This window comes from Brassica napus, chromosome C7, assembly GCF_020379485.1.
Source record: "Brassica napus cultivar Da-Ae chromosome C7, Da-Ae, whole genome shotgun sequence".
NCBI lineage: Eukaryota > Viridiplantae > Streptophyta > Magnoliopsida > Brassicales > Brassicaceae > Brassica > Brassica napus.
Window position 1 is genome coordinate 10,132,303 of NC_063450.1, and position 26,948 is coordinate 10,159,250.

The window sequence follows — 26,948 nt, forward strand, 5'->3', positions numbered from 1 at the left end:
TTCTTTAATGAGGAGCTGAGGGTGTTGAGGTCGACTCGGGTCCAACTTCTGAACATATAATAGCAACATGTGAGAGATGCGAAGAGGGCTCCGAAGATCGCATGCGGCTGGGATACCTAGCCATCGTCACTATATTCATGAAGGGAAAGTACTCACCGCGTACACAGGCTAGTCTTGCAAAGCTAGTGTGGATATAGGAAAAATTGAGAATTATCCATGGGGGAGTGGCATTTAAGGTGCTGATGAACTCTCTGAAGAGAAATATTTCACAAAGACTTACACTGTTGATGGGTTTATACAAGTTATCCAGGTGTGAATCTATTATGCCCTGCCATACACATATCAACTTTTTCTTCCTCATCCTCATCTTTAATTTTTTCATACTCACTGTAATCCTCACCATCATCAACCGCTTCAGCAACATCAAGCATATCAACATCCTCCTCCCCATCATCATTTTCATCTCTCAACCAATTATCATCCCCTTCATTATCTTCTTCCCTTCATCTGAAACTTCATTAGCATATTCAGCTTCTTTGTTTCCAGCTTCTTTGTTGCCAAGGCTTGATACACAAAGACGTACTTCATGCGTTTTAGTTATTTCGAGCAAGTTATAACTTGTATATCACTTGTAACATGGTGTAGAGGAATTTCTGAAGCCATTTGTTGCATTATTGCTTCTGGTATAATGAGTAAGTTAACTCCACATCCTCTGTTTTATGTCCAAGTTATAATCTTCTTGAGCCATTTCAACAAGTTCGGAGGTGTAGAACCTCACTCAAAAGAACAATGTCGCTCCTTGACATTATCAACCAAAAAATCCAAGAGCCATCTTTCAACAACCATTCTTCGTAAACTGCAGGTAACTGACGCACCATCTGCAAAAAAAAATCCAATGAAACCCATAAGCAAACATAGAACATCAATATAAAAAACTTAAACCAAGAAGACTTCTCGGTTTAGCTAGAAACTTTAATAAACATGGATGTTGGTAACCTCATAATTATCAAAATTTAAGTTAACAATTTCATTCAGTAGCCCCAATATTGACTAATATACATGAATTAACAAGAAAATGTTAAAATATCTTTATAGTTTTAGATAAATGAAAGTTTATTAAACATTGACGTAGACGGCTTCGAAGGAAGTCTTCAGCAGACGTCTAGGGAGTCTTCCCTTTAGGTCATTTTTTGCAACTAAAATTTACAAAGGAAGACTTTCACAGGAAGTCTACTCTACAACAGACTTCTTTGGAAGTCTTCCTTTGTAAAATTGGTTTACTTTGTTTTGAAAAAATCTCGAAAATACCAGAGAAGACTTTCATGTAAGTCTTCTGGGATATACATGTTTTATGCAATTGACCGAATTGTGTCAGAAATTTATCTTTTTCTAGAAGACTTACATGGAAGTCTTCCTGTCGGAAGACTTCCACGAAGTTTTTCGATCTCTCAGTGTAAGTCTTCTAACAGTTGGAACACTTCCATGTAAGTTGTCTCAAGTTACTTTTGGAATTGAAAAAAAACTTGAATTATTTTTTTAACTAGAAGGCCTACATGGAAGTCTTTTGTGATAACCAAAGATTTGACCAGAATCTCGGAGTAAAACTCTGGAAAACTTACATGAAACTCTTTTAAATAAAATTAAGTTTTATTTTTCAATTGCAAAAGTAACCTGAGACGACTTACACCGACATTGAGAAGACTTCCACCGACAGTTTAGATGTCTCCGGCGGAAGACTTCCATGTAAGTATTTTAGAAAGAGTTAAATTTCTGACACAATTCGGTCAATCGCAAAACTAACCTGATTATCCGATCTCTAGTATTTTCGAGATTTTTTTGTTAACAAAAAAAGTTAGTAGACTTTCAAGGAAGTTTCTCTAAAAAACATACATAAAGTCAATTGCATACTAACCTCCGCATTACTAGAAGATTTTCGTATAAGTCTTCTATGACCAAAAGACTTATACGGAAGTCTTCTTAGCGAACATATCTATAAAAAAATTGATTTCATACTTTCAACTAGTGAGATAACTTGATTAGCTTCTTCAAGCACACATAAGTTATGCGCTCGAGAGATAGATGTCCATACACTGATAAGGGATTTATGGATTTTCGAGAAGAGAGGACCCGTGGTGGTCCCCCGAAAGCGACCCACTTGTTGATGACCAAGAATCTTGAGCTTGAATGGCTCTATGAACCTTAAAAAGTTTAGAATCAAAATCTTGGTTTTTTTTTTGATGAATAAAGAGAGAAAGTGAAAGAGATGTTTTAGTGCATAAGAAATGAGATAGAAGAGTGAAAATCGATTTTTAGGTGCCTTAAGAGCTTCAATTGGTTGTTCATGGTTGTTGGTGTATTAATGGCAGTATCAATATTGTAAATACTTTAGAAACATGAGGATGGTAGAGTAAAATGCTCGTTTTTGAAAGAAAGAAAAAGTAATAGAATTTTCGTGAATAATTCGAACTTTTGGAGTGAATAGGGCAAATGAAAATTCCAAAAAAGTCATGGATTAGATTTGTGTTTGACTTTTTGCAAACCCCAATATTCAATCATACGTATTATTATAATAAATTTTTATTATTTTCTCAGACATTTATGATTCAATATTAATCATGATGGGGGGAGGTTTAAACAGGATAAGACAATATTGATGGGGGAGGCTTAACAGGATAAGACAATATCGATGGAGGAGGTTTAACGGGATAAGACAATATCGATGGGGGAGGCTTAACCATATAAGACAATATCGATGGCGTAAGCCTTTTATCGCAACAACATTGCGCAACTTTGAGACTTCCAGTTACACATATCCCTCCATTAAAACCATTCTCTTTACACTTTATATCGCACTTGTCAGGACACGCGTACGGTACTCCATTAAAACATATCATGTTGTTGAGAACACCCACTGCACTTGCTTGTCCTGTAATAACCCAAATATAAACTTTAATCACACATTAAAAATTGCCATCACCAAATTAGTCCTAATGTTTGAATTTTATAAAGCTAATGACTCACCTAAAATGAAGAGCAAGAATATGGTTAACACCATCACGAGAGACGTTTCACAAACGTATGAAGATCTTGGGGTTTTCATTTCCTTATACAGCAATTTCGTGTTGTTTTTTCTTTGCTGGACTTTTTATATTCAAGCTTCTACGTTCAGTTTCGTGTTGTTTATGTAAATATTTTGCTTGTTTGTTGTTTATATATTTGATTTTAGTGGGTGTTGCTTCTTATATATAGGATGAATTATATTTGGTATGATGGCAGTATAGCTATGTAATTACACATCAGTAAATTATTGAATGTTTGTTTGAATTTATTTATGTTACATTATTATCTAAATAAATAAATTTTAATTTTTAAATTAAAGAAATATTTTGATATTATTTTCTTATTAAGTATATGAGATTAGATATGTTTGAGTTGTATAATTTAATTTTTATCCTTGTACTTATTATAATTCAATTTAATTCTTTTTAATTCAATTAAATTCTCTTAATTCAATTTAATTCCTATTATCAAAGTAATCCTCTATATAAACAAAATTATACCATGATCTCTTCTCATGCTTCCACATCATTAAAGAAGTTATCTAAAAATTGACACCTAAAAATAATTTTTAGAATTATTAATTAATTTATTGTTTAACCCCAATCTATTAACAAAATAATATTAAGTCGACCAAATAATAATATTTCTGAAAGTAAATAATAATATAATTCAAAGTACATCAATTTTGTAAGAACAAAAGAAGAAAAATTAATTGACGATATTTTAACTATACATCAAATCTGCCTTAACAAAATAAAAGAGTGAACCTCACAAATTCTTTTTTTGTTTGTTTGTTCACTGAGCTCAATTCTAAAAAAAAACAAGAAATTAGATAAAACCACAACCACAGATAAATATATAATCGAAACATATCAAATAACATTAGAAAACAGAGATAATAAGATATATATAACCAACACAATAAATTAACAATAAAAACTAGAGATATAATTTTGTTTTGGTGAAATTTCGTCAAAATTAATAATTTAGTAAAAATACATAGTGTAATATAGTACATAATTTTAAGAATTCAAGAAAATAGAAAATGAAAACAAAAAGGAAAGAATCCTTTATGATATTTTCCACATTCCATCAAAATCCAAGAAAAAAATAAAAAAGGAGTGAATCTGGCATATATTTTTTTTCTATTTTAGTACTGAACTTGAGTTTTGAAAATTGACAAGAAAAATGATAAACCCACAAACAGTGATTAATATGATTAAAAATATTTAGAAAAAAACAATAAGATATACCGAAAAATTTAATGATAATACATAATATAAAAAAAAAATACATAAATTTGAAAATATATAGAAAACTCATAAGAAAAGAGAATCCATTTACGATATTGCTTGAATCAAACCAAGGTGAATGAAATTAAAAGAAAAGCAGTGTATCTCATAGATTTTTGTTCTTTTTATGGTATAAACTCAAGATAATGGAAATTAATAAGATTATTGAAAACCACAACCAAAATTAATGTATACTTATTGAAAAACCACAACCAAAAATTAATACATATCTAAAATGAAGATTTCAAAAAAATTTGTGAAAACAATAAATAGAAAATAAATCAATAAATTTTCTAGAAAAGCAGTATAACTATATAACAACCGCAAAAATGAAGATATATAGCGCAAATCTAAGTTATTGTTCTAATCAAAATTAGAAACACACTCAATTTCTATTATCAATCAATAGATAAATATTATATTAAATCAAAGCTGATATAGTACTAATATCTCAAAAAGCAAACACAATATAAACCACACAGAGATTAAAAAAAAAAAAGAATACAAAATATATGAAATGAAAATACTTAAAACAAAAACACACATAATTCAAGTATAAACTTCTATGTAGGTTAATATGATCAACCATATAAGACGATAAGGTTGTGTTTTTCGTTAATCTAATAAATGTAACTAGGTGTTTTTGTCCGCACATGCGGACATAATCGTCTTGTAAACTCTTATTATTTTATGTCTTATTAATCTAAAACCAGCATAATAAGTTATTATTTATGCTTTCAAATAGATAAATCAAACATTAAACTATTATATATGTTAATATATTTCATCAAAATATATACATATTATTGTGTTAAATTTTTTAAAACACTCATATCTAAGAAATAGTTTAGAAACTATATTTTTATAAATATTTTTTGCTTGACTAATATTTAATTATATTCTTTTGTAACTTATTTTTTTAATTTTAATTTTATATAAAATATTCTTTTCAGATAGCAACACAATTTTCTTTTCAAATTGTCTTATAATCAGTTATTTATATTAAATATAACATATAACTTTAATATTATTAACATAAAATTCATTTTTAATTATATATAAAATTCATTAAGAGTATTATTGAAATTAATAATTAGTGAGTCATTTAGAAACTAATTATAAATCAATAACCTAGCTAAAAGTCTAAAATCTTTCAAAATATGACAAATAAGAAAAACTAATTAAATATTTAATATAACATATAAATTTAATATTAGTAAAAATGAAATTTGTTTTTATATATATATAAGATTCATTAAAATTCTTTTTTTTTTAATTTATAAATTAGTGACTCAACTAAAAAATAATAATAAATCAATGATTTAGCTAAGCCCTAAAAACATGACAAATACGCAAATTACCTAAAATTATAGAGAACATTACAAATAAGCAAATTCACTTCTCAAATAATAGTATAGATGCTGGTGAATTGTAATAATTAAAATGAGACAGAGCGAAAGACAACAATATATCATAAACTTTAAAACAAACGACATAGATATAAAACAATTATCAAACAATACTTTTTATAAAAACCTTATGGAAGCGCGGTTTAGCCTTAATAATAGTTTACAGTATAGTTAAAAAATTTTATTTTTCTTGTATTTTAGTTATCTATATATATATATATATGCATATTAAAATCACAACTATACAAGTTCATAATTGTTATTTACATAGCTTATAAACTATTAGGGGAGATTTTCATGTTTACCACATTTTGGTATCATTATTCATGTTTACCACCACTAAATAGACATTTTCAAAAATACGTCATTGATTAAATGGCAAAAGACACTTATACCCTTGTTCACTTTATATATATAATAAATAACTATTTAAATAAAATTTTTTTAATAATATAAAAAACTAAAAAATAAAAGAAACATAATTTTTATGTTTTCGAATTATTTATTTTCAAATTTGAACTTTTTAATATATATTTTTTATTTTATTGCAAATTACCAAAATACCACATTCATAGTACCACTTTTCATGTTTACACTAATCATTTTTACTCTTATTTTTAATGAAAGGTAAAACACATTTATAACTCTAGGGTTAACTAATCAAGACTTAGGGTTTAGAGTTGAGCGGTGGAGTAGATTTTGGGAAATTGCCAAAAATACCACTTTCAAATTACCACTTTCATGTTTACACTAACCACTTTTACCATAATTGTTAATGAAGGGTAAAACACATTTATCACTCTTGATTAACTTTGACAAAAAAACCTACGGTAAACTAATATAACCCCGAAACATCAACTCTAAACCCCAACCCCGAAACATCAACTCTAAACCCCGAAACATCAACTCTAAACCCTAAATCCCGAAACATCAACTCTAAACCCTAAACCCTAAACCTTAAACCTTCAAATCTAAACCCTAAAACATCAACTATAAACCCTAAACATAAACCCTAAACCATATATTTTTTCTGAAATTTGAACCCTAAACCCTAAAACCCTAAACCTTCAAATCTAAACCCTAAAACATCAACTCTAAACCCTAAACATAAACCCTAACCCCTAAAACTCTAAACCCTAAAACTTCAAATCTAAACCCTAAAACATCAACTCTAGGATTTTAGGGTTTATGTTTAGGGTTAAGAATTTAGGGTTTATAGCTGAAGGTTTAGGGTTTAGAGTTGATGTTTTAGGGTTTAGGGTTAATTTTTTAGGGTTTAGGCTTTAGGGTTTAGTGTTGATAGTTTAGGGTTTAGTGTTGAAGGTTTAGGGTTTAGAATTGAATTTAGGGTTTAGGGTTTAGAGTTGAAGGTTTAGGGATTAGAGTTGAAGGTTTAGTGTTTAGAGTTTACTTTTTATGGTTTAGAGTTGAAGGTTTAGTGTTTAGAGTTTACTTTTTAGGGTTTAAGCTTTAGAGTTGAGGTTTTAGGGTTTAGGGTTCGTATTTCAAAAAAAAAAGTTTAGGATTGATGGTTTAGGGTTTAGAGTTGAGTTTTAGGGTTTAGGGTTTGAATTTCGAAATAGTATAATTCGAAAAAAAATTAAAAAATTATTTGTGTTTTTAGATTTTTATGTATTTAAACATTTATTTATTATATATATAAAGAACAAGGATATAAGTATCTGTTACTATTTAATGAAAAATGTTTATTTGTTGGTGGTAAACATGAATAATAGTATCACCAAAGTGGTATAAGTGAAATTCCCCCAAGAGTTTTTGGAATTTGAAATTTAGGATTCTAACAAATATATAAATAAATACTTAAAAATATATAAAAAAGTTTTAAAAAATAGTTTCAAAATAATTTTGGTTTTTCAAAAAGAAATTTTGAAAAAAAGAAAATTCAAAAAAAAATTATAAAAACGTTCGAATTTGAAAAAGTATAATTCAAAAATATAATTTTTTTATTTTCAAAATGAAATTTTGAAAAAAAATTCAAAAAATAGAAATTTTCATGTTTACGACCTTCTTCATTAATTTTTTTTAATTTTTAATTATTTTTATTTAAATAATTATTTATTATATATAGAGAGAACAACGGTATATGAGTCTTTTGTCACTTAATGAAAAATATACTTTTGAAAATGTCTCTTTAGTGGTGATAAAAATGAATAACGGTACCAAGAAAATGATAAATATGAAAATTCTTTTTTTTGAATTTTGATTTTTCTTCAAAATTTCTTTTTGAAAATCAAAATTATTTTTGAAACTATTTTTTTAATGTTTTTAAAAAGATTCTAAGTAATTATTTATATATGTATTAGAATCCTAAATTTCACATTCAAAAACCTTATCACACCTCTCAACTCTAAACCCTAAGTCTAGATTAGTTAACCCTAGGGTATAAATGTATTTTACCCTTCATTAAAAGTAAAGGTAAAAGTGGTTATTTAAACATGAAAAGTGGTACTATGAATATGATATTTTTGGCAATTTTCCAACTATTTACTCCTTCAGTCTAAAAAAAAAAACATGTTTTAGAGAAAAATGTTGTTTCAAAACGATATATTTTTATATGTTCAATGCATTTTTTGTCAAGTAATAATAGTTTATTGTAAACTTCAAGAAAATTAATTGCATTTTCTAGATTTTTATTGGTTTAAAACTATAGGAAATAGATAATCCCAAAAAATTATGCATTTAATACTGCAATTTAATATATTTTATTAACCTGTATGAAAAAACTAAAACATGTATTTATTTGAAATAGAGTGAGTAATTTATAAATGTTGAGACATAATAAACTATCTTAATTAATCTTAAGTTGGTTCTTAAAATTTGTTCTTATTTTTCTTCGAGGAATTTGCCAAATATGATTCAAAACTTGATTTTAACACCAAACGCATACTCAAAGTTGAATCAAATGTAACAATAACCCAAAATGCGAGTGAAACTACAACCAGCCCCTTATGACCAAACATATTACCAGAATTCATTTTTACGAATATAACCCCGAAAAGTCTTCTAAATTTTTGTAAGTCTCCTGAGGTTATGTAAGTCTTTTGGCAATGAAGTTAGTTATTTGAGTTAAGAGTTATATTTTGGGTCTAGACGATCTGCAGAAAGTATTTTACCAAAGTACATTAAACTTAATTAGATAATTACTCGACATATAAATAATTTTTTTCATTTTTTGTTGAAAAATGCAAGGAACCCTAGCAGTTTCTCTCTGAGACGATTTTGAAGGTGATTTCCGGAGATTCTCTCATTTCTGTCGTTCTCACCGCCGGTAATATCGTTTATCCTTTGTACCGAAGAGTATTTTAGTATTAAACTAACCACCCGCTTCCTTTTTTTCAGATCTGAAACCGCGTTTCGTTGACTCTGCGGCATATAAGTTCTTATTGTTTGCTGTTGAGTTCAGTGTTTGACCTAAGGCGTTTAGCCGTCGTTAAACCCTAAAAGTGTAGTCTAGCTTCTTTTTTCCCGTCGGTTTTTGTAGATCTGTAACCGCTGGTGTTGTTAACGACCATAATTTCTCGGACTGTAATAACTTCTCCGACTGTAAGTCACCATTTTTTCTATTTATTTAGGTTTTTATTTATTCATGTCTTTTTCTGCAGATATGTGGGTTAACATATGCTCAAAGTTTTAACCAGTAAAGTCAAACTGCAAGTGCACGGATGTGTGCGGTTGTATTTAGGGATCAAATCCACAGAGACCATATACACATTTTCAATTTTCAAGTTTAGATAAAGCTAGAAGACACTAAGATGGTTTTGGATGCAACTTAAATGAGACACAGAAGAGTAAATCGAAGATACAAAACTATTAATAAAAGCGTTGGACAATAAAGGAATCGCAGGAAATCAGATAGTGAATGCAAACCACTTTCAGAAAATCAGTTAAGCACCGCTCTAGAACTCAAAACACGGTTTTATAATCTTTCCACTCTCATGGCTTCGATTACTATGTCTAACAATCCAATGAACTAACTCTCGTTGAACTCAGGAGGATAAACACGCATTGGTGAATAAGTTCTGATATGTTCACAAAGCTCCCTAAGAAGATACTTTCATGTACTTAACCATCAGCTTAGTAACAATACCATTTTCAACCCACAGCCTGGAGTGACCCAGACTCACCATCACTGACTTCTTATTAGGAATTGAAATGTGCAGTATCATCGAGGGAGTATCGATCAATGGACACATGGAGTCTGTCCCGTTCATGTTTCATACTTCCGGTTTCTTTCCTCTCTCTTTTCTCACTTCCCCAGTCGATTTCTCCCTATTTTGTAGGGTATCATTTTATTTTTTCTATCGACTGAGTTTATCGCACATACTTCCATGAGATGCGAGTACTAATGGGATTCACCACTAAGTTTCCAATTCACTTATTTTTGACCTTTATCATTTTTATCATTTTTAAGGGAAGGGAGAGGGAAACCATACTCGCATTCTTTTCAGACCACTTGGGCGTTTTCATGTAGTAAAATCTGCAGTCAATGGCTGAAAGAATAGTCACTTTAGCATTGGTTAGACGGGTAATTCTAAGAAAGGCAGTCCCCAAAAAGAGTTTGACTCAATAAAACAAAATAAATAAAAATAATAATTGAAAAAGAAACGAATCAAAAACATCAAAAGAGAGTGGCGTTAGTGTCCTCCCTCAGACTTACTTCACACCGTCTCGGTGTGAAAAGAACTCTAAAGACGGTGAGAAAAAGATATAAATCCTAATAATAGAGGTAAATAAATACTTACCAGTGAGTTGTCTCCCACCAAGCGCTTGTTTTAAATCATTAGTTTGACCTTTAGAGTTCATGATTAGTTCAGGTGAGCATGAGAACTTGCTCCAAAACAAGTTCCACTATCAAACATTTTGTGTTTCAGAAAATTGATCATAAAACCCTTCACAGCTTCCACCCCTTTCTCTTTCATCTCTGAGGTGAGAGTAGCTCGAACTTTCGAGAATGGCTTTGACGTACCCTTGCAGTTCACCTCATACTCTAATATACCATCGGAACAGCTGTGAGGTACTATCAACATCCCGTGAGGATCGCAATCAACATCCCGTGAGGATCGCACTTGATCTTCTTGTATTCCAACTTCTTGTTTGCTTTTCCACCGGATTCATGTGATTTTATGCTAATGTCTCCATCCAAGACTTCCTTGACTTTACTCTTATCATTTGATTTTATAAAATGTTTAATATATTCAAAACTACGCACTTTCATGTCAAATTATAATTTCAAAAAATATTTAAAACTCTAAAATCTAACCCTAAAACTATCAACATTATTTGAACATTTGTTATCAAATCCTAAACAAATGCACAATCAGGACTTACAATTATATTCGCTCATCTTAATTTGTATGAAACATTGATTTTATTAAATTTAAATTCACATAATTTAGAATTGTTTATATCTACATGATTTAGGTTTATTTTTCATCAAAATATTTTACAAAATTTAATAAAATAATTGTAACAATAATACATGAGTAGATTTCTCACTATCTCGAAAAGACTTCTCAAGATTATAACTGTAAAAATGTAGAGCCCCTTTGTTTAGTCATAAAAAGATAAGTGTATTCTTACTATATTTTTAAGTACTTTTTTATTTGATTGAATTTAAAGTAGAAATTTGTATTTATATTAAAGTTTTGGGTCATTGCAAACACGCATTACTGTGGATACAATTACAAAGCAGACCGATGTTTTTAATAATTTCTCTGAACCGAGTAATTGAACTAACCAGATATATCTGGTTTAAACCAAATCTATTTGATTGTGATCAAATTTATCTGATTATACTTGATTCAATAAAAATACTTGTATGTTTTTCTTTAAAATTTAGAAAAAAAATGAAAGGTCTCAAAAACTGAACCAAATCGTATAAGATGTTTTGCTTGGATTTAGTAGAGTTTTGAAAATTCAAATTGTTTTAAAGATAAATAAAAAGCAATGGTCCCGAAGAAGAAACTGAGAAAACCCAAATAGAAAAAAGAAAGAAAATAAAAATTGTCTAGTTGGCAATCACCTACTATCCATTATTATGGACTTATGGTATATGAATGGATCTATTAATAAAAATAATTTAAAATAAAATAAAATAAAAGTTGGAGAGGAAGAAAGTGGGTCCTAGGGTTTTTGGTCACTCATGCGTCTCGCTCTTCTGTCGTTTTGATTTCCAACGAAGTCTGCTCTCCTCTCTCTTCTTTAAAGACACAGCAACAGGAGCGTGCATTTTCAGTTGCTTTCAGAGTGAATCGAGCGATGGGCAAGTCAAAGTGTTTCATGGACATTAGCATTGGAGGGGAGCTCGAAGGCAGAATCATCATCGAGCTCTACGACGACGTCGTCCCCAAAACCGCCGAGAATTTCCGATCGCTTTGCACCGGCGAGAAAGGCATCGGCCCCAACACCGGCGTCCCTCTCCACTACAAGGTCAGAAAGAGCTGTTCGTAGCTGAATGTCAAAAGTAGAAAGGTGTTTCCTTTTATGATTTATTTGTAATATCCTATTCTTTCAGGGGAATCGGTTCCACCGTGTTATCAAGGGGTTTATGATTCAAGGAGGGGACATATCAGCTTATGATGGCACTGGTGGTGAATCTATCTACGGGTTAAAGTTTCAAGATGAGAACTTTGACCTCAAACATGAGAGGAAAGGGATGCTCTCTATGGCTAACTCTGGCCCCAACACTAACGGCTCTCAGTTTTTCATCACCACCACTCGCACTTCTCACCTTGATGGGAAACATGTTGTCTTTGGAAGGGTTACCAAAGGGATGGGAGTGGTTCGTTCCATTGAGCATGTTTCAACCGAGGAAAACGCTTGTCCTTCTCTGGATGTCGTGATTCATGACTGTGGGGTGATTCCCGAGGGCCAAGATGATGGCATCTGTAACTTCTTCAACGACGGTGATGTGTTCCCTGACTGGCCTGTTGATCTTAATGCAAGCCCTCTTGAGTTGTCTTGGTGGATGGAGACTGTTGACTCTGTCAAGGCTAGTGGTAACGACCACTTTAAGGTTTGCTTTCCTCTCAACCTTTCTTTTCTTATAATTGGATATAATATGTCTGTCTACTTTCCTTGAATCCTGTTTTATGAACTCAATCTACTCTTTAGAAACAAGACTACAAGATGGCTCTTAGAAAGTACCGCAAGGCTTTGCGTTATCTGGATATTTGCTGGGAGAAAGATGGCATTGACCAAGGTTGTTCATCATTTTCTCTCTATATACTTCTGCATCTCACGGGATATTGCTACTGTGTGTCTCTCACTTAATTAATCTACTTGTGATCTTGCAGAGACCAGCACTGCCTTGCGTAAGACAAAGTCGCAGATCTTCACTAACAGTGCTGTAAGTCCATGCTTTTCACCTTCCTTGTTTAATCTTTTGCTGTGAGTGAAATCCATGTAAACTATGTATTTGTGTGTTTAAGTACCGTCCGAGGCGTAAGAGAATATGTTTGTTGGTTGTTTACAACACAAACTCTTCATCTTCATTCTCGTATAGATTTCAATACATTTATAAAGCTTGAATTGCTTTTGATTCCCTCTATAGCTGATTCTATTGCACTGGTCTCATCTATTTGTATCGTTGCTGGCTTCTGTGGCAGGCCTGCAAACTGAAATTCGGAGATGCAAAGGGAGCATTGTTGGACACTGAGTTTGCTATGCGTGATGAAGATAACAATGTCAAAGCATTGTTTCGACAGGGCCAGGTACTTAAAAAAGTGTATTCTATAATCTATGCCTATGTATAAGTGTAACATGTGTTGGAGATTTCTCTTGATATGAGTATGACTGTGCTTGGTGGTGATATTAGGCCTACATGGCTCTCAATAACATCGATGCTGCTGCTGAAAGCCTGGAGAAAGCTCTTCAATTCGAACCTAACGATGGTAAGTCGTTTACCAAGAGTCTTTTTTTGGTGTGTGTGGTTATTGATGTATGAGTAGATTAGACGCCTAAATCTATTATTGCGGAAGATTCTAACTAGCTTGATACCTGATGTTGATTTTCAGCTGGTCTCAAGAAAGAATATGCTGCTGTAATGAAAAAGGTAATTACGCCTACAAACAATCCAATGATGTTTCATTGTTTTGGAGTGACTTAATTAAGTTGATATATGTGTACACCTGTGCAGATTGCCATTAGAGACAATAAAGAGAAAAAGCAGTACCGCAAAATGTTTGGATAGAATGGTCTGATACATTTTAGGGGTAAGTCTATCTTATTCAGTTTTAACTGTCAAGTTACCAGAAAATGTTATCTTGGTGGAAATGATATGATGTTTAAGCTTCTATTTTGCTGTCTTTGTAGGTTTGGTTGGATAGTGGAGAAGAGACTAACAAAGAAAAGGGTGAAAAGAGCATATAAAAGAAAGAAATATTCAATAGACTTTGGGCGCTGTTTCTGGTTCCCTCATTTTGGTAAACAATGTTTACTTCTGCATTTCCAGCAAAGATATGCATAATCTCTTACCCAAGACAGACTATGCGATGACTATTTATGGAATTTTGAGTTATTGCTGTCGCTCTTGTTTTTGCTTCCTTCCCCAATTTTTCTCTCTTTGCTTATGTGTTAGCAAATACAGAAATAATCGTGTTTAATTGTTGTTGCATGAAACATAGAACTAGGCTTGGGTAGCTGGGTATTTGGTTCGAATTGATTGTTTCGGGTATTTGGTAGTTCATGTAGGTGTATTTAGGATCCATCTAAGAACCAGAGAAAATTAGGTATATATCTGTCCAAGTAATCCGGAAATCGGTTTATTCATGTCCGCACTATGAAGCTAGGGAAAATACATACCCAAACAATATTAATGTGCCAAAACATTCTTAAACTAAATAAGAATTTGAATTGCATACATAAACTCATAATAAATAGCTAAAACATGCATATAGCCGGTTATAGGATGATTTAGACTATCTTTTTTTAATTTTTTGTAGTTTAATCCCTATAATTCTATTTTTTTGTTAATATGCCTTAAATAACTTAAATAATCAAATTTATCGTATTTATAATTTTAATTTGAAAAGTACAATTTTATTTTTTTACCAGATTTTATTAAATTTAAATAATAAATTTAATTATTTATCAGAAATTTAGATAGTTATCATATACAATATATTAATTAATTTAGTTATCAAAGTATGTTATCTACCTTATTAAAACATGAGAATTAATTATAAATAATCTTACTCATATGTAATATTTACAAGAAATACCACTCAGTATATATTTATATAAAATTTTCTTTACAAATATAGTCATTCAAATTTTAATCAACATAACTAAAAATACTCTTTAGAAATTTGATTTTATAGTAGAGATCTTTAATAATATTACGCTTACTTAATAAAAAGAAAAGAATGGCTAGTTAACCAAAAATAGTTTCGAACGCATCATCTCAAGAAAACAAATATCGCACAAAACCACTAGACCATATTACATTATTTTTATTTTGCTACAAAACTAGTATGTAATATTAATAATACACAAAAAGTTTACAAAACTATTTCCCGATTAATTCTCGTATAATTACCAAATAATTGATTCGGCGCTAGGTTAGGGTCAAGCACACACATTATGCCTAGCGTAATTAACATTGGTTTTCATAACTACAAACAAAATTACAAAATTTTAATTTTATTTATATTATATATATCACGCAAACACATAATAAGATTTGCAACTAAAATAACCTAAGAAAATAAAAAAAATATTTTATAAACTTTAAGAACTAGTGAGATTAAATTAGGCTTTAAATTATGATACTATTTTTATGTTGTTTTCTATTTATTTAAATTTTTTATATCAAATATTTCAATATGAAATAATAATAATATATTTATATTATTAAATTTATTTTATTTGATAAAAAATATTTCTATTTTGTATATCATCATATATTAAAATTTATTTCCAATTTTGAAATTATAAATAAGGCCAATTTGATGATTTTAATTATTTGTGGCACTTTACAAACAAATAAAATGACAAAGACTAAAAGATAATAATTTAAAAAAATAAATCAATACATTTTAAAATGGACTGACACGTGTCAGTTACGAAGCATGTTTTAGCTATTTATTATGAGTTTTGGTATGCAATTCAAATTCTTATTTAGTTTATGAATGTTTTGGCACGTTAATATTGTTTGGGTATGTATTTTCACTGGCTTCATAGTGCGGGCATGAATAAGCCGTTTTTCCGCAAGTAGTCTTTGATTTGGTACGGGTAATAAAAGAACATAATATCTTAAAATTGGGTTCAATGTGGTTCTAGTTTTGTTTGCTTTTCCGGAATTTTGAATAAAATATCAAGTAATTTGGGTAAACATGGTAGTTAAGATATTTTGGATTAAAATATTAAATAATTCAGTTTTTTCTTGATAAAAATATCTGAATAGTTCTAATTTTATATGATTCAGTTTAGATACTTTTGCATATTTTCAACACATTTATAAGTTGTATTTATAGATATTTGGTTATTAATTTATTTATTGCCGATATTTTAGATCAAAATTGTATTTCATATTTTTGGCTATCCATGTAGTTCTTGGTAATCTAGATGGTTCTAGACAATATTTTAAAAATACCGGCGCCTAAGCGTTTGACTTTGTGGTAAAGTGGCAATGGCTTAAACGATTTTCTTAAAATTCAATTTAAGCATTTCAAATTAGTTAAAATCGATTTAGATTAATTTAAGTTGGTCTAAACCATTTTAAATCTCTCAAAATTTGTTTAATTAGTTAATCTACAAATTTGTCTAGTTTAGTTATATATATATATATATATATATTTATTTATTTATAATTCATAAAAATAATTTTATTATTATTATCAAAGAATTAAAATATATAATGTAAAATATATAAATAATAAATCAATAATTTTATAACGCTTAGGTCTCGAATAATACATTTAATTGTTAGTCTTCTATGAAGCGCCTTAAAAGGAAATTTGCAAAATAGACAATGATAAAAATGTATATGTGCATTTATACATTTGTATTAATTTGTCAATTTTGAACATAATTTATCTCGTAATATCTAAAATAATTTTTTAAAATTATATACATTTATATATATATAGTTTACATCTTTTAATATATAAATCCAAAAACAATGTGGATATGTTGACCTAAATTTGTTAGAATGTATATTAACCTTTTTACAAGGATAAACCAGACGTTCTAACTTCGAATATCTTATATGTTCTATATGATTTATCCAAATATATAATACATCTGTCTTAATTCTAGACATGTCAATTAAGACCGAAGCCCGAAGCCCGCAGCCCGAGCCCACCGAATCCTAAAAATTATCTGGTTTGGGCTTAGTTTTATAAGCCCAAAAAAATTGGGTCTTTCGAGCTAAGCTCATTTGGGCTTTGAGTATTTTGGGCCTAAGTCCGTTTGGGCTAGGGCCGGTCCGAAAACCCAAAATTTTATACTTTAGTTTAAATATTATCGTTATTGCAATCCAAACGATATATTAGTGTTGACATATTATTTTGATATTTTTATCCAAACATTAATAAAATAAATATAAAAGTTGTTAAGGATTTTATTGTTTGATCATTACAAGTGTCACATTTTAAATTTGGCAAATGTACCTTCTTATTTCATGTACAACATGTGTTTTTTTCAATATGCAAAGTATGAAATGTTTAACCATGTTTATCATAAATTTTGTTTTCTTATATGTTAAGTTTTAATTTATATTTGATTATTTAAATTTTATTAAATTTGGTTTGTTTATAATATGTTTTTAAAGCATACGAAAAAGTAAAATATTTTTGATAAAAAAGAAAAGTTTAAACTCATTTTATATTTAAAAAAAATGAAACTATTTTTTCTAATGAAAATTCACATGTATTAAAACGATGGAAGCGACAATGACAAATTATTTTTCAAAAAGTCCAAAAAAATCCAAAAACCCCTATAGCCCTATAAGGGCCGGGCCGGGCTTTGAATTCTAGGCCCAAAATATTTCTGGGCCGGGCTAAAATATTTACGGACTTGGCGGGGTTGAGGCGGGCCGGAACGGACCAGCCCAAATTGACACCCCTACTTAATTCTAACTAAAGGTTTTTGTTATTTATAAATACAATATATTGGTGATGATTGATTGAGCTTTAACTTAAGACTTCAGATTTATTTATTTTTAAAGTACTAATCCTAACCAATCACGATGTACCTTTAATTTTAAAGTTAAAGTCTTGCTACAACATCTACCACCTTTTTTTTTGTATTCATGTATTACTATTTTTTTTATTAAAGCAACTCTTAAAATGCTTTAGGAACTGTAGTATTTTTTTACAGTAAAGAAATATAAAGCTACAACAATAAAAACTACAGCCTAAATCCTACAGCTACATTCCCACGTCTACAGTTCAACCAATCATCCCCATTGTATAAGTTTCTTACTTCATTGTAGAAAAATCTAAAAAACGTTAATTTGTGTTATGTGTTTTACAGAATATATATCATAGATAAAACATCAAGTTCTTACATGTATGAATACTTTAAACATAATAGAGTTTAAATTTCAACATTTTCACTATGTTCTATCTTTTCTAGAATATGTATTATGTATTTTTCGTATATTCTATGTTTTTAAACCTGAAAAAGTCTAGAGATCAATCTTAACTAATTTTATTCAAACTTATCTTGTTCTTGATGTTGATTTACATTAAATCATGAATTCAATTTTTTGATTCAACGATCTTCTTCCTTTTCCTTCTTCCATATCTCTTTTTTCATCAAATCAAATGGTTCATATCTATGTAAAATGTGGTGCTTGGATACATGATGTGAATAACGAGTCGATGTTCATTGTTGATAAGGAAAAATGAGGCAAATTACTCACCTTGGAATTAAATACTACGTTAGAGTAATTGAAGATGATGGTTTTGGACGATTTCATAATGGACCAGAAAATTGTTAGTGCTAAGTTGAGTTATTTTCCAAGTTCTCTGATCAATAACTTGCCAATGATCGATAAGTTAGCAGTTTTATTGGATATATGAAGAAGAATTCGTCCATTTACTTTTGTGTCGTTTGCGGGTATAGTTGGAATCGAAACAACAAATTTGATCTGAATATGGAGCTTTATGGCTCAAGTAAAGATGATTGTATTGTAAAGGAAAATCATGGAGTATGTGAGCTTTCGCAAATGATGAATCCTGATTTTAAAGGCAAAGTCAAAGACAATAATGTTAACGGTGATTGTAGTGTTGATGGCCTAGTTACAAAAACGAAGGAGAGAGGTCATTTTTGGTTGGCTGATTACGTAAGTAAGTAACAAGGTTTAAAAGCAAAGACAGTATAGAGGATTAGAAGTTTAGAACATCTTTATCAAATAATTCAAAAGTTTTTCAACAATAATTCTAAAAATTATTTAACTAATATTTATATATTTATTGACTGTTAATAAGGATGCTCTAAGGCTAAGCCACTATAAAGAAGAATATCCCCTTGTTGTAAATCATCTCTTTTTATCTTATAGACGCAAACCCAAATAGTTATGCAAAACTTTTTTGAACTCTTCTCAGAAGGTGTGTTTTCTTCAATCCTCAGAACTATCTGTTGCTTATTTTCTGCCCTTAATTAGAGATTTTTTGTTGGATAAGATTCATTAGGATCTGTGGGAATTTTTATATGATTTGTGTGTGCGAACTAGAATTGCATGTACATTTTTAGATGGTGATGGAGATCTTTATTGAGTACCTTACATGGAAGAGCATAACCCTTGTGGTACAAAGCTCAGGCACCATTAACAACCATGTCTTAAGATCTATTATAAGACACGTTGTAGTTGTTTACTTTGGTGACATCTTAATTTATAGCACGAGCTTGACTAATATGTGAATTACTTTCAAACGAAGCTGGAAGTAAGAACTTAGGAAAGAGTTTTTGTTTGCTAACTTTAATGAGCGAACAGACTCTAATACTCTCTCTATTCCTTAAAGTTACATATTCTAGATTTTTCACACGTTTGAATAAAACACATTAAATTTACATATTTTTTTGTGTTTATCTTTTTTCCATAATTTTAAGCCAATAAAAATTCAACTAGAGCAATTAAGTTTTTTGAAGTTTGCAATTAGTTAATAAAATATGCATAGGAAATATAAAAAATAGATCTTTTTGAAACACATTTTTTCTCTAGAATATGTAACTTTAAAGAACGGAGGGAGTATTTACCTGGGTGGAATGCTAGAATTTTTGAAGACTAAATATTGCCAAAACAAGAATTTTACTACTCTTATTATTAAAAGATTTTATGGGCTCAATAACTGATTACCTTTTATTATATTAAAATTAAAATTTTTCTTTTATTTATTTTTTCTTGATCAAAGAGGATAAGAACATTTTTATCAAATAATTCACAAGTTTCTTCAACAAGTAATTCAAAAAATTATTCAACTAATATTTATATTTTATTAAATGTTGATAAGGATGCTCTGAGGCTAAGCCACTATATAAGAAGACTACCCCTCGTTGTAAATCATCTTTTTTTTTAATCTTACAGACGCAAACCCATACAGTTGTGCAAAACTTTTCTGAACTCTTCTCTAATGGTATATTGTTTCTTCAATCTTCAGAACCATCTATTGCTTGTTTTCTGCCCTTAAATTAGAGATTTTCTTGTTGGATAAGATTCATTAGGATCTGTTGGAACTTCTGTTTGATTTATGTGTGCTAACGAGAATTGCATGTACTTTTTAGATGGTGATGCAAATCTTTGTTAAGTACCTTACTGGTAAGAGCATAACCCTTGTGGTCCAAAGCTCAGACACTTTTGACAACCATGTTTTGAGATCTATCATAAGACACTTTGTAGCTGTTTACTTTGGTGACATCCTTATTTATAACAAGAGTTTGACCGAACATGTGCATCATTTGAAAGCTCTGCTAGGAGTACTTAGGAAATTTTTTTTGTTTGCTAATTTTAATACATGAACAATCTCTAATAATTTACCTGTGTCGAAGAATGTTAGAATTTTTGAAAACTAATATTAACAAAAACAATTATGCGTGCAATAACAGATTTTCCTTTTATTATATTAAAATTAAATTTTTCTTTTTATTTATTTTCTCTTTATCAAAGAGGATAAGATCCTTATCAAATAATTCATAAGTATTTTCAACATTAATTCTAAACATTATTTAACTAATTAAATATTTAAACATTCTTGTTGGATAAGATTCATTAGGATATGTGGGAACTTTTGTATGATTTGTATGTGCTAACGAGAATTGCATGTACTTTTTCATATGGTGATGCGGATCTTTGTTAAGTACCTTATGGGCAAGAGCATAACCCACCATTGTTCGGAACCAACGTCGCTTTCGCCACAAGAGCATAAGTGAATCTATTTCCTGAAATAAAACATTACTCATGTACATTTAACTGATAACTCATATTTGACATGATCCTACAAAGGTTTTTTTTAAATGAATTTTCAAATTTATTGATGAAAGAGTTCAAGAGAAACATTTACAATGCTAACTTCCTATAATGAATGAAAACAACTTATACTAACGAGAAGATGTCATAAGCGACCCCCTTATCGTAATTCTAAAAAGAGTTACATTTATCCAAGAGAAACATAAGAATCAAAACAAGTTAATCTTGGCAAATCAGTAAAAGCCTACTCGTGCCTGCAAAAAGTCCACGGTCTAAACTAGTCTTGCATCATTTATGAACGAAAAAACTAAACGTAAAAAAAAAACTACTTTTTCAAAAAAAATGAACGAAAAAACTATAAATCGAAGAAATGTGAATTTTCAAAAAAAATCATTGAGCTCTATGTTAAATCATCTTATCGTCACTCAAACGTAATTATAAAGGCGATTTATGATGAATAGAAGATTAACAAAAAAGATTATATGTGACTTATGGATTCGTCAACGTTAATTAGTTCAAGTAGCAATTAAAGTGAAGAAGGGTCAACGTCGTTCCACTAAACAAGTGTCCTAGTCCAATGCATGTTTCCTTGTGAATCTTCACATGTTTTGAATCAGTCGTCTCATTTGTTTGGTTTCTCGCTACCATTCACTTTTAAAATTATATTTTGTTATAGCCACAATTCAAACATTTACGGCCGCATTTTACTTTTTACTCATTGTGAACGAATGTAATATATTGGCGTGCTAAAAATAATGAATGTTAGTCCATTATTATTTATTTATATTGTAGAATAATACTGTTAGTCCATTATTATTATTATTATTATTATTATTATTATTATTATTATTATTATTATTATTATTATTATTATTATTATTATTATTTATATTTATATTGTAGAATAATATTTTTAAATAAGTGTGACTAAATTGATTGTATAAATTGAAGTCAACTCAATTAGATTTAAAACATATCAGATTTTAAATGTTTTGGTCATTTCAGATTGATTCATTATTCATTTGAATCCAATTTCTTAAATCTGCATCATTATATTTATAAATTCAACATAGTGTCATTTTATTTTTACACTAGAGAATTAAACTCAGTAACACATGATTAACAAATCCATCTGTCTGTTTTTCAAATTCTATGAAAAACTCTCTAATCTTTAAATTTGAATTTTTATAAACTTTTAATAATAGTGTTTGTTGATTTATTATTAATAATATATGATTTGAATATCTTAGGGTAAAAGGTTGGATTTTCTATTAATATAATTTACTCATGAAAAAAGATTCAAATTCATTCTAACAATTTTCAAATCAAATGATTGAAAAATCTATTAAACATGAATAACACCAGATTTTAGTTGTTGTATTCAAATCTTTCTTTTAATTAAGAGAGTGTAAATCTAAAAACCAATAACCCTAGATTTCAAAATCTTTTAATTGAGATATTCTAGATGTAATAACCAAATCACATTAAATTTTAATATAGAAGTTACAATCAGGTATCAAATAACACTGACTCTTATAAAATAAGTATAATTAAATTTAAATTCATTATTGAATAACACCACCAAACATCTCACATTTCTGGCAGTTTGGCACAATCTCTTTCCTATAAATAGTCTAATTTTAAACCCCAAAGGAAGCATCACAATCATTTATCAAATAAGTAACCATTCAAAAGAAAAAGCGATGGCACATTCTCCTTTTCTAAACCTTGTTTTAGTCTTTGTGACCGTGGCCTCCATATTTTCCACATTTGCTGAGGCCAATAGGGGATTTGGATGGGGTTGGGGTGGAGGCTCAAACTATTCAAGCAGTTCAGGTTCAAGCCCTGGCTCAGGCTGGGGTTGGGGCTCTAGCCGGAACGGCTCGGGATGGATTTGGGGTGCGGGCACCAACTATTCAAGTGGTTCAAGGTCAAGCCCCGGGTCAGGATGGAGTTGGGGTTGGGGTATGGGCTCCAACCATTCAAGTGGTTCAGGTTCAAGCCCGTGGTCGGGATGGGGTTGGGGCTGGGGTCCTAAAAACACAAACAACTCGGGATCTGACGGCTCCGGTTCTGGCTGGGGCTGGGGAGGTCACTCAAAAGGTTATAACGCAACCTACAATGCACCTAGAAAGATCATAGTCGGTGGAGACAAAGAGTGGACATATGGTTTCAATTACTCCGACTGGGCTTCTAAGACTGCCCCCTTCTTTCTCAATGACATACTTGGTGAGTAATTATGTTTTTTACTTTTTTCTTTTCTACAGAATCTCACAAATTGTTAAACGATATATATATATATATATATATATATATATTTTTATAGTAGTAGCATATAAAAGCTGATTAATACCCTTATGGATACTATATGCCCAGCAGTACATATTTGATGAAAAAGACATCAGTCAAAAGTATATTAAATTACATATAGCACGGTCTAGTTTGTATCATATTAGTTCACATTGTTTGTTGTCAAATTCATAGCTATCATCATATTGCTGACTTAATAATATCAATAAGTTTGACGATAATGTTATGATATAATTATCCGATTGCAGTGTTCAAATACAACCCACCAGCACCGTTCACGCACAGCGTTTATTTGTTTTCTAACCCATTGAGTTACGAAAAGTGCGATGTTAAGAAAGGAAAGATGATAGCATCACCGAAGCAAGGTGCTGGGAATGGCTTTGAGCTTGTTCTTACAAAAATGAAGCCTTACTACATATCGTGCGGCGAGCATGACGGTGCTCACTGCAGCAATGGCACCATGAAGTTTACCGTCATGCCTATCCTCCCCCGTTGGTAATTTGTTTGGTACTAAAAGCTAACTCCGACGTCAAAAGTATCAAACATTAGGTTTTCAATTTGTTGTTGTGTGTCGTCAATAAAACATATTACCAATTTACCATTATCCACATTTTGTTGAGATTTGTTTGTGGTTTTGCTTTGTCTTTTTTTATTTATGAGATCACCCTTGTTTATGTATGCTACCATATTTTCATGGTAAAAGTTAATGTCAAGATTTAGTACTTTTATTCAAAAATGACCAAAGATTGAGCGAACCAGATAATGCGTTAAAGAATTGAATATGAGAGATTCTACTGTAAACTCAAAGCGTTGATAAAGTTTCTAGCTTCTTATAAGTATCTTAGTTGCTTGAAGTTGAACTGGTAGAGAAGATCACGTGACTAAGGAGCGGGATCAGTGAAAATTGAAAAAGGAGCGTTTGGAAAAGGAAGGGAAGAGAAGAATAAAAGTATAGATAGCTATATTGGTGGCTTTTATTGTTTCATCGGACCATCAGGTCTAAACTTGGTGGTCGCCAACTTTCTTTGGACAGAAAGGTCTGAAACCTTCAATCCTTGTTTTATGTTGTTTGTGTTACGATCCGATTCAATAATGAATAATGTTTCATTCGTTGGAGTTGAGAATTGGGTGACGCAAAATAGTTTCTTTTTGTTTTCTAGGATATATAATGAAACTTTTTTCCAATATATCATAATCTCAAAACCTAATTTATTGTCGTTAGATAAGTTTTTTTTTTTTTGAAAAAACGTTAGATAAGTTTTGGGTATGAAAAGATTACACTCCAATGAAAACAAAACTAATCCAAAAAACATTTATAATTGATAAAATCTAAAAACTAAAAACTGTTATGAATCAAATATTCTTTTTTCCCAAAATCAATAGGGTTTTTTTTTTTTTTGTCACAGAAATCAATACGGTTTATTTAGTCTATAAATACGTTTCTCATAACCTAAACAACATCATTAGAAGCTCACTAAACAATTGTTACGCATATCAAAGCAACGTCAGAAGAAGGAAAAAACGATGTCTCTCTCTGGTTCACAAAAGAAGCTGATCCTACTGGTCTTGGCGTTTGCATGTCTCTCTTCATCAGGTGCAGAGGCGTGGAGCTGGAGTTGGAGCAACGGGTCGGGTTGGGGCTGGGGATCTGATGGCTCAAGCAGCTCTAGCTCAGGTCCTGGTTCAAACTCTGACGATTCAAGTCGGAGTTGGGGCTCGAGTCCTGGCTGGGGCTGGAGCTGGGGAGACGGCTCAGACAACTCTGGCTCAGGTTCTGGTTCAAACTCTGATGGATCTGGTTGGGGATGGGGCTGGGGATCAGATGGGTCAAGCAGCTCGGGCTCAGGTTCAGGTACCATTCCTGATGGTTCAAGATGGAGCTGGAGCTGGAACCCTAGGTCAGGCTGGAGCTGGAGTTGGGATTCCAACCATAATTCGGACAGTGAAGCGCCAAACAGTTCAGGAACGGACAGTGAAGCACCCAGCTGTTCGAGCTCCGGTTCGGACAGTGAAGCGCCAAGGAACATCGTAGTGGGAGGATCTGATGGATGGAAAAAAGGTTTGGATTACAAAGAATGGGCTTTCAAGAATGCTCCTTTCTACGTCAACGATGTTCTTGGTAAGTAACTCATACTATATCTTATTTTACTATACCTTATTTTCTATGGTAAATCATTGAATTGGTGTTAATGAATCATCTTTTGACATGGTGCAGCTTTCAAGTACGATAAATCGGCCAAGCGAAGGAACAATGTGTATTTGTTCCAAGATCCATGGAGTTATATGAACTGCGACCTAAAGAATGCAAAGAAGATTGGTTTGACGCATAAAAGATCAGAAAAAAGCTTCAAGTTTGCACTTAGACAAAATAAGCCTTACTTCTTTGCCTCGGGCGAGCATGATGGTGATTATTGCACCAACCACAACATGAAGTTCACCCTCTTCCCTGTTCCGCACCATTCTGACTAAAGATCTTTAGCCTCTTTATATATGAGTTAGGTTTGTTGTTTCTACGTTAGAATCTTTTCTTGTTTTTGGGGATTTTTAATTTAATTTGTTTTTTTCTGTTTGGATATGAGATTGATGGAGATTCGTTTCTTAACTTCATTGAGGTAAATTTTCAATATGTGAGAGACATTATTAAGAATAACACACGTAGTGAAATAAACAACTTCAACCAAAGTGGCTAAACCTGGGCTTTTAACGATATCCGATGAACTCGAAACACAACCGGACCAGAAGTCAATATGATAAATTATTATTTATGTTCTCAAAAATTTAAATCATATATCAAATTAACTATATCACTACAAGAAAACACACAACATTCTGACGGACATTCCGACAGACAATATTTTCGTCGGTTTTCTTTGACGACATTCCGACGAGATACCGACGAAACATATAATTTCATGTTCGTCGGTATTTCGTCGGAAAATTCCGACGAAATACCGACGAAAGTCAGGTCGTCAGAAATATCCGATAAAATTCTGACAGAATATTATAATTTTGGGGTTTCGATAGGGATTTGAAGTTCGTCGGAATTCCATCAAAATATTCCGACGGAAATCCGACGGGTTTTTGACTTTCGTCGGAATTTTCCACGACGAAACAGATTTTAGATTTGCAAAGTTATTATAAATGTATAATTTGATACTTAAAACATCCAAATAACACATATATAAATTTATAATATGAAATTAGTTCACACCGTTAAAGTTTTTCATATAAAAAAATTATTTACGTATACATATCAACGTATTCGTAACATTCTCCAATAACACTTATATACTTATACAAACATATTACGGTAATATAAGAGTAGATTTTGATTTTGTATAATATCGAGTGAAACAAGTAATTATTTTAGTTAAACCTCTTATAAATCATTTACATACTATCAAAGATTTCTATGTGATCATTAGACTGTTGTTTTGAAACCAC

At 30.7% G+C, this 26,948-nt stretch overlaps 4 protein-coding genes across 4 annotated transcripts; 3 read left to right on the top strand and 1 right to left on the bottom strand.

The window, feature by feature from the left end:
- Window positions 1-2,630: 2,630 nt before the first annotated feature.
- LOC125590401 lies at window positions 2,631-3,100 on the bottom strand. Its single transcript, XM_048763963.1, has 2 exons — window positions 3,022-3,100; window positions 2,631-2,926 (listed from the first exon to the last, which is right to left on the bottom strand). The coding sequence occupies exons 1-2, from the start codon at window positions 3,098-3,100 to the stop codon at window positions 2,631-2,633; spliced, it is 375 nt and encodes a 124-aa protein (XP_048619920.1).
- Window positions 3,101-11,898: 8,798 nt separating this feature from the next.
- LOC125590283 (peptidyl-prolyl cis-trans isomerase CYP40-like) lies at window positions 11,899-14,311 on the top strand. The gene is made up of 9 exons (XM_048763727.1): window positions 11,899-12,211; window positions 12,297-12,797; window positions 12,896-12,983; window positions 13,078-13,130; window positions 13,390-13,494; window positions 13,599-13,674; window positions 13,798-13,835; window positions 13,920-13,995; window positions 14,096-14,311. Exons 1-8 carry the CDS (start codon window positions 12,041-12,043, stop codon window positions 13,971-13,973), a joined length of 1,086 nt encoding a protein of 361 aa, XP_048619684.1. The 5' UTR covers window positions 11,899-12,040; the 3' UTR covers window positions 13,974-13,995; window positions 14,096-14,311.
- An 8,535-nt stretch (window positions 14,312-22,846) lies between these two features.
- Window positions 22,847-24,760, top strand: LOC125590284 (jacalin-related lectin 34-like). Its single transcript, XM_048763728.1, has 2 exons — window positions 22,847-23,423; window positions 23,753-24,760. Exons 1-2 carry the CDS (start codon window positions 22,898-22,900, stop codon window positions 24,001-24,003), a joined length of 777 nt encoding a protein of 258 aa, XP_048619685.1. The 5' UTR covers window positions 22,847-22,897; the 3' UTR covers window positions 24,004-24,760.
- Window positions 24,761-24,936: 176 nt separating this feature from the next.
- On the top strand, window positions 24,937-26,306 carry LOC125590285 (uncharacterized transmembrane protein DDB_G0289901-like). Its single transcript, XM_048763729.1, has 2 exons — window positions 24,937-25,623; window positions 25,720-26,306. The coding sequence occupies exons 1-2, from the start codon at window positions 25,029-25,031 to the stop codon at window positions 25,971-25,973; spliced, it is 849 nt and encodes a 282-aa protein (XP_048619686.1). The 5' UTR covers window positions 24,937-25,028; the 3' UTR covers window positions 25,974-26,306.
- The last annotated feature ends 642 nt before the right edge of the window (window positions 26,307-26,948 follow it).

Bases quoted from the DNA above. Each gene is read 5' to 3' on its own strand.
- LOC125590401 (XM_048763963.1), bottom strand. From the start codon at position 3,100: ATGAAAACCCCAAGATCTTCATACGTTTGTGAAACGTCTCTCGTGATG. The intron at 2,927-3,021 runs GTGAGTCATTAG...GGGTTATTACAG, and splicing joins ATTCTTGCTCTTCATTTTAG to GACAAGCAAGTGCAGTGGGT.
- LOC125590283 (XM_048763727.1), top strand. From the start codon at position 12,041: ATGGGCAAGTCAAAGTGTTTCATGGACATTAGCATTGGAGGGGAGCTC. The intron at 12,798-12,895 runs GTTTGCTTTCCT...TCTACTCTTTAG, and splicing joins GTGGTAACGACCACTTTAAG to AAACAAGACTACAAGATGGC. The intron at 12,984-13,077 runs GTTGTTCATCAT...GTGATCTTGCAG, and splicing joins GAAAGATGGCATTGACCAAG to AGACCAGCACTGCCTTGCGT.
- LOC125590284 (XM_048763728.1), top strand. From the start codon at position 22,898: ATGGCACATTCTCCTTTTCTAAACCTTGTTTTAGTCTTTGTGACCGTG. The intron at 23,424-23,752 runs GTGAGTAATTAT...ATCCGATTGCAG, and splicing joins CTTTCTCAATGACATACTTG to TGTTCAAATACAACCCACCA.
- LOC125590285 (XM_048763729.1), top strand. From the start codon at position 25,029: ATGTCTCTCTCTGGTTCACAAAAGAAGCTGATCCTACTGGTCTTGGCG. The intron at 25,624-25,719 runs GTAAGTAACTCA...GACATGGTGCAG, and splicing joins CTACGTCAACGATGTTCTTG to CTTTCAAGTACGATAAATCG.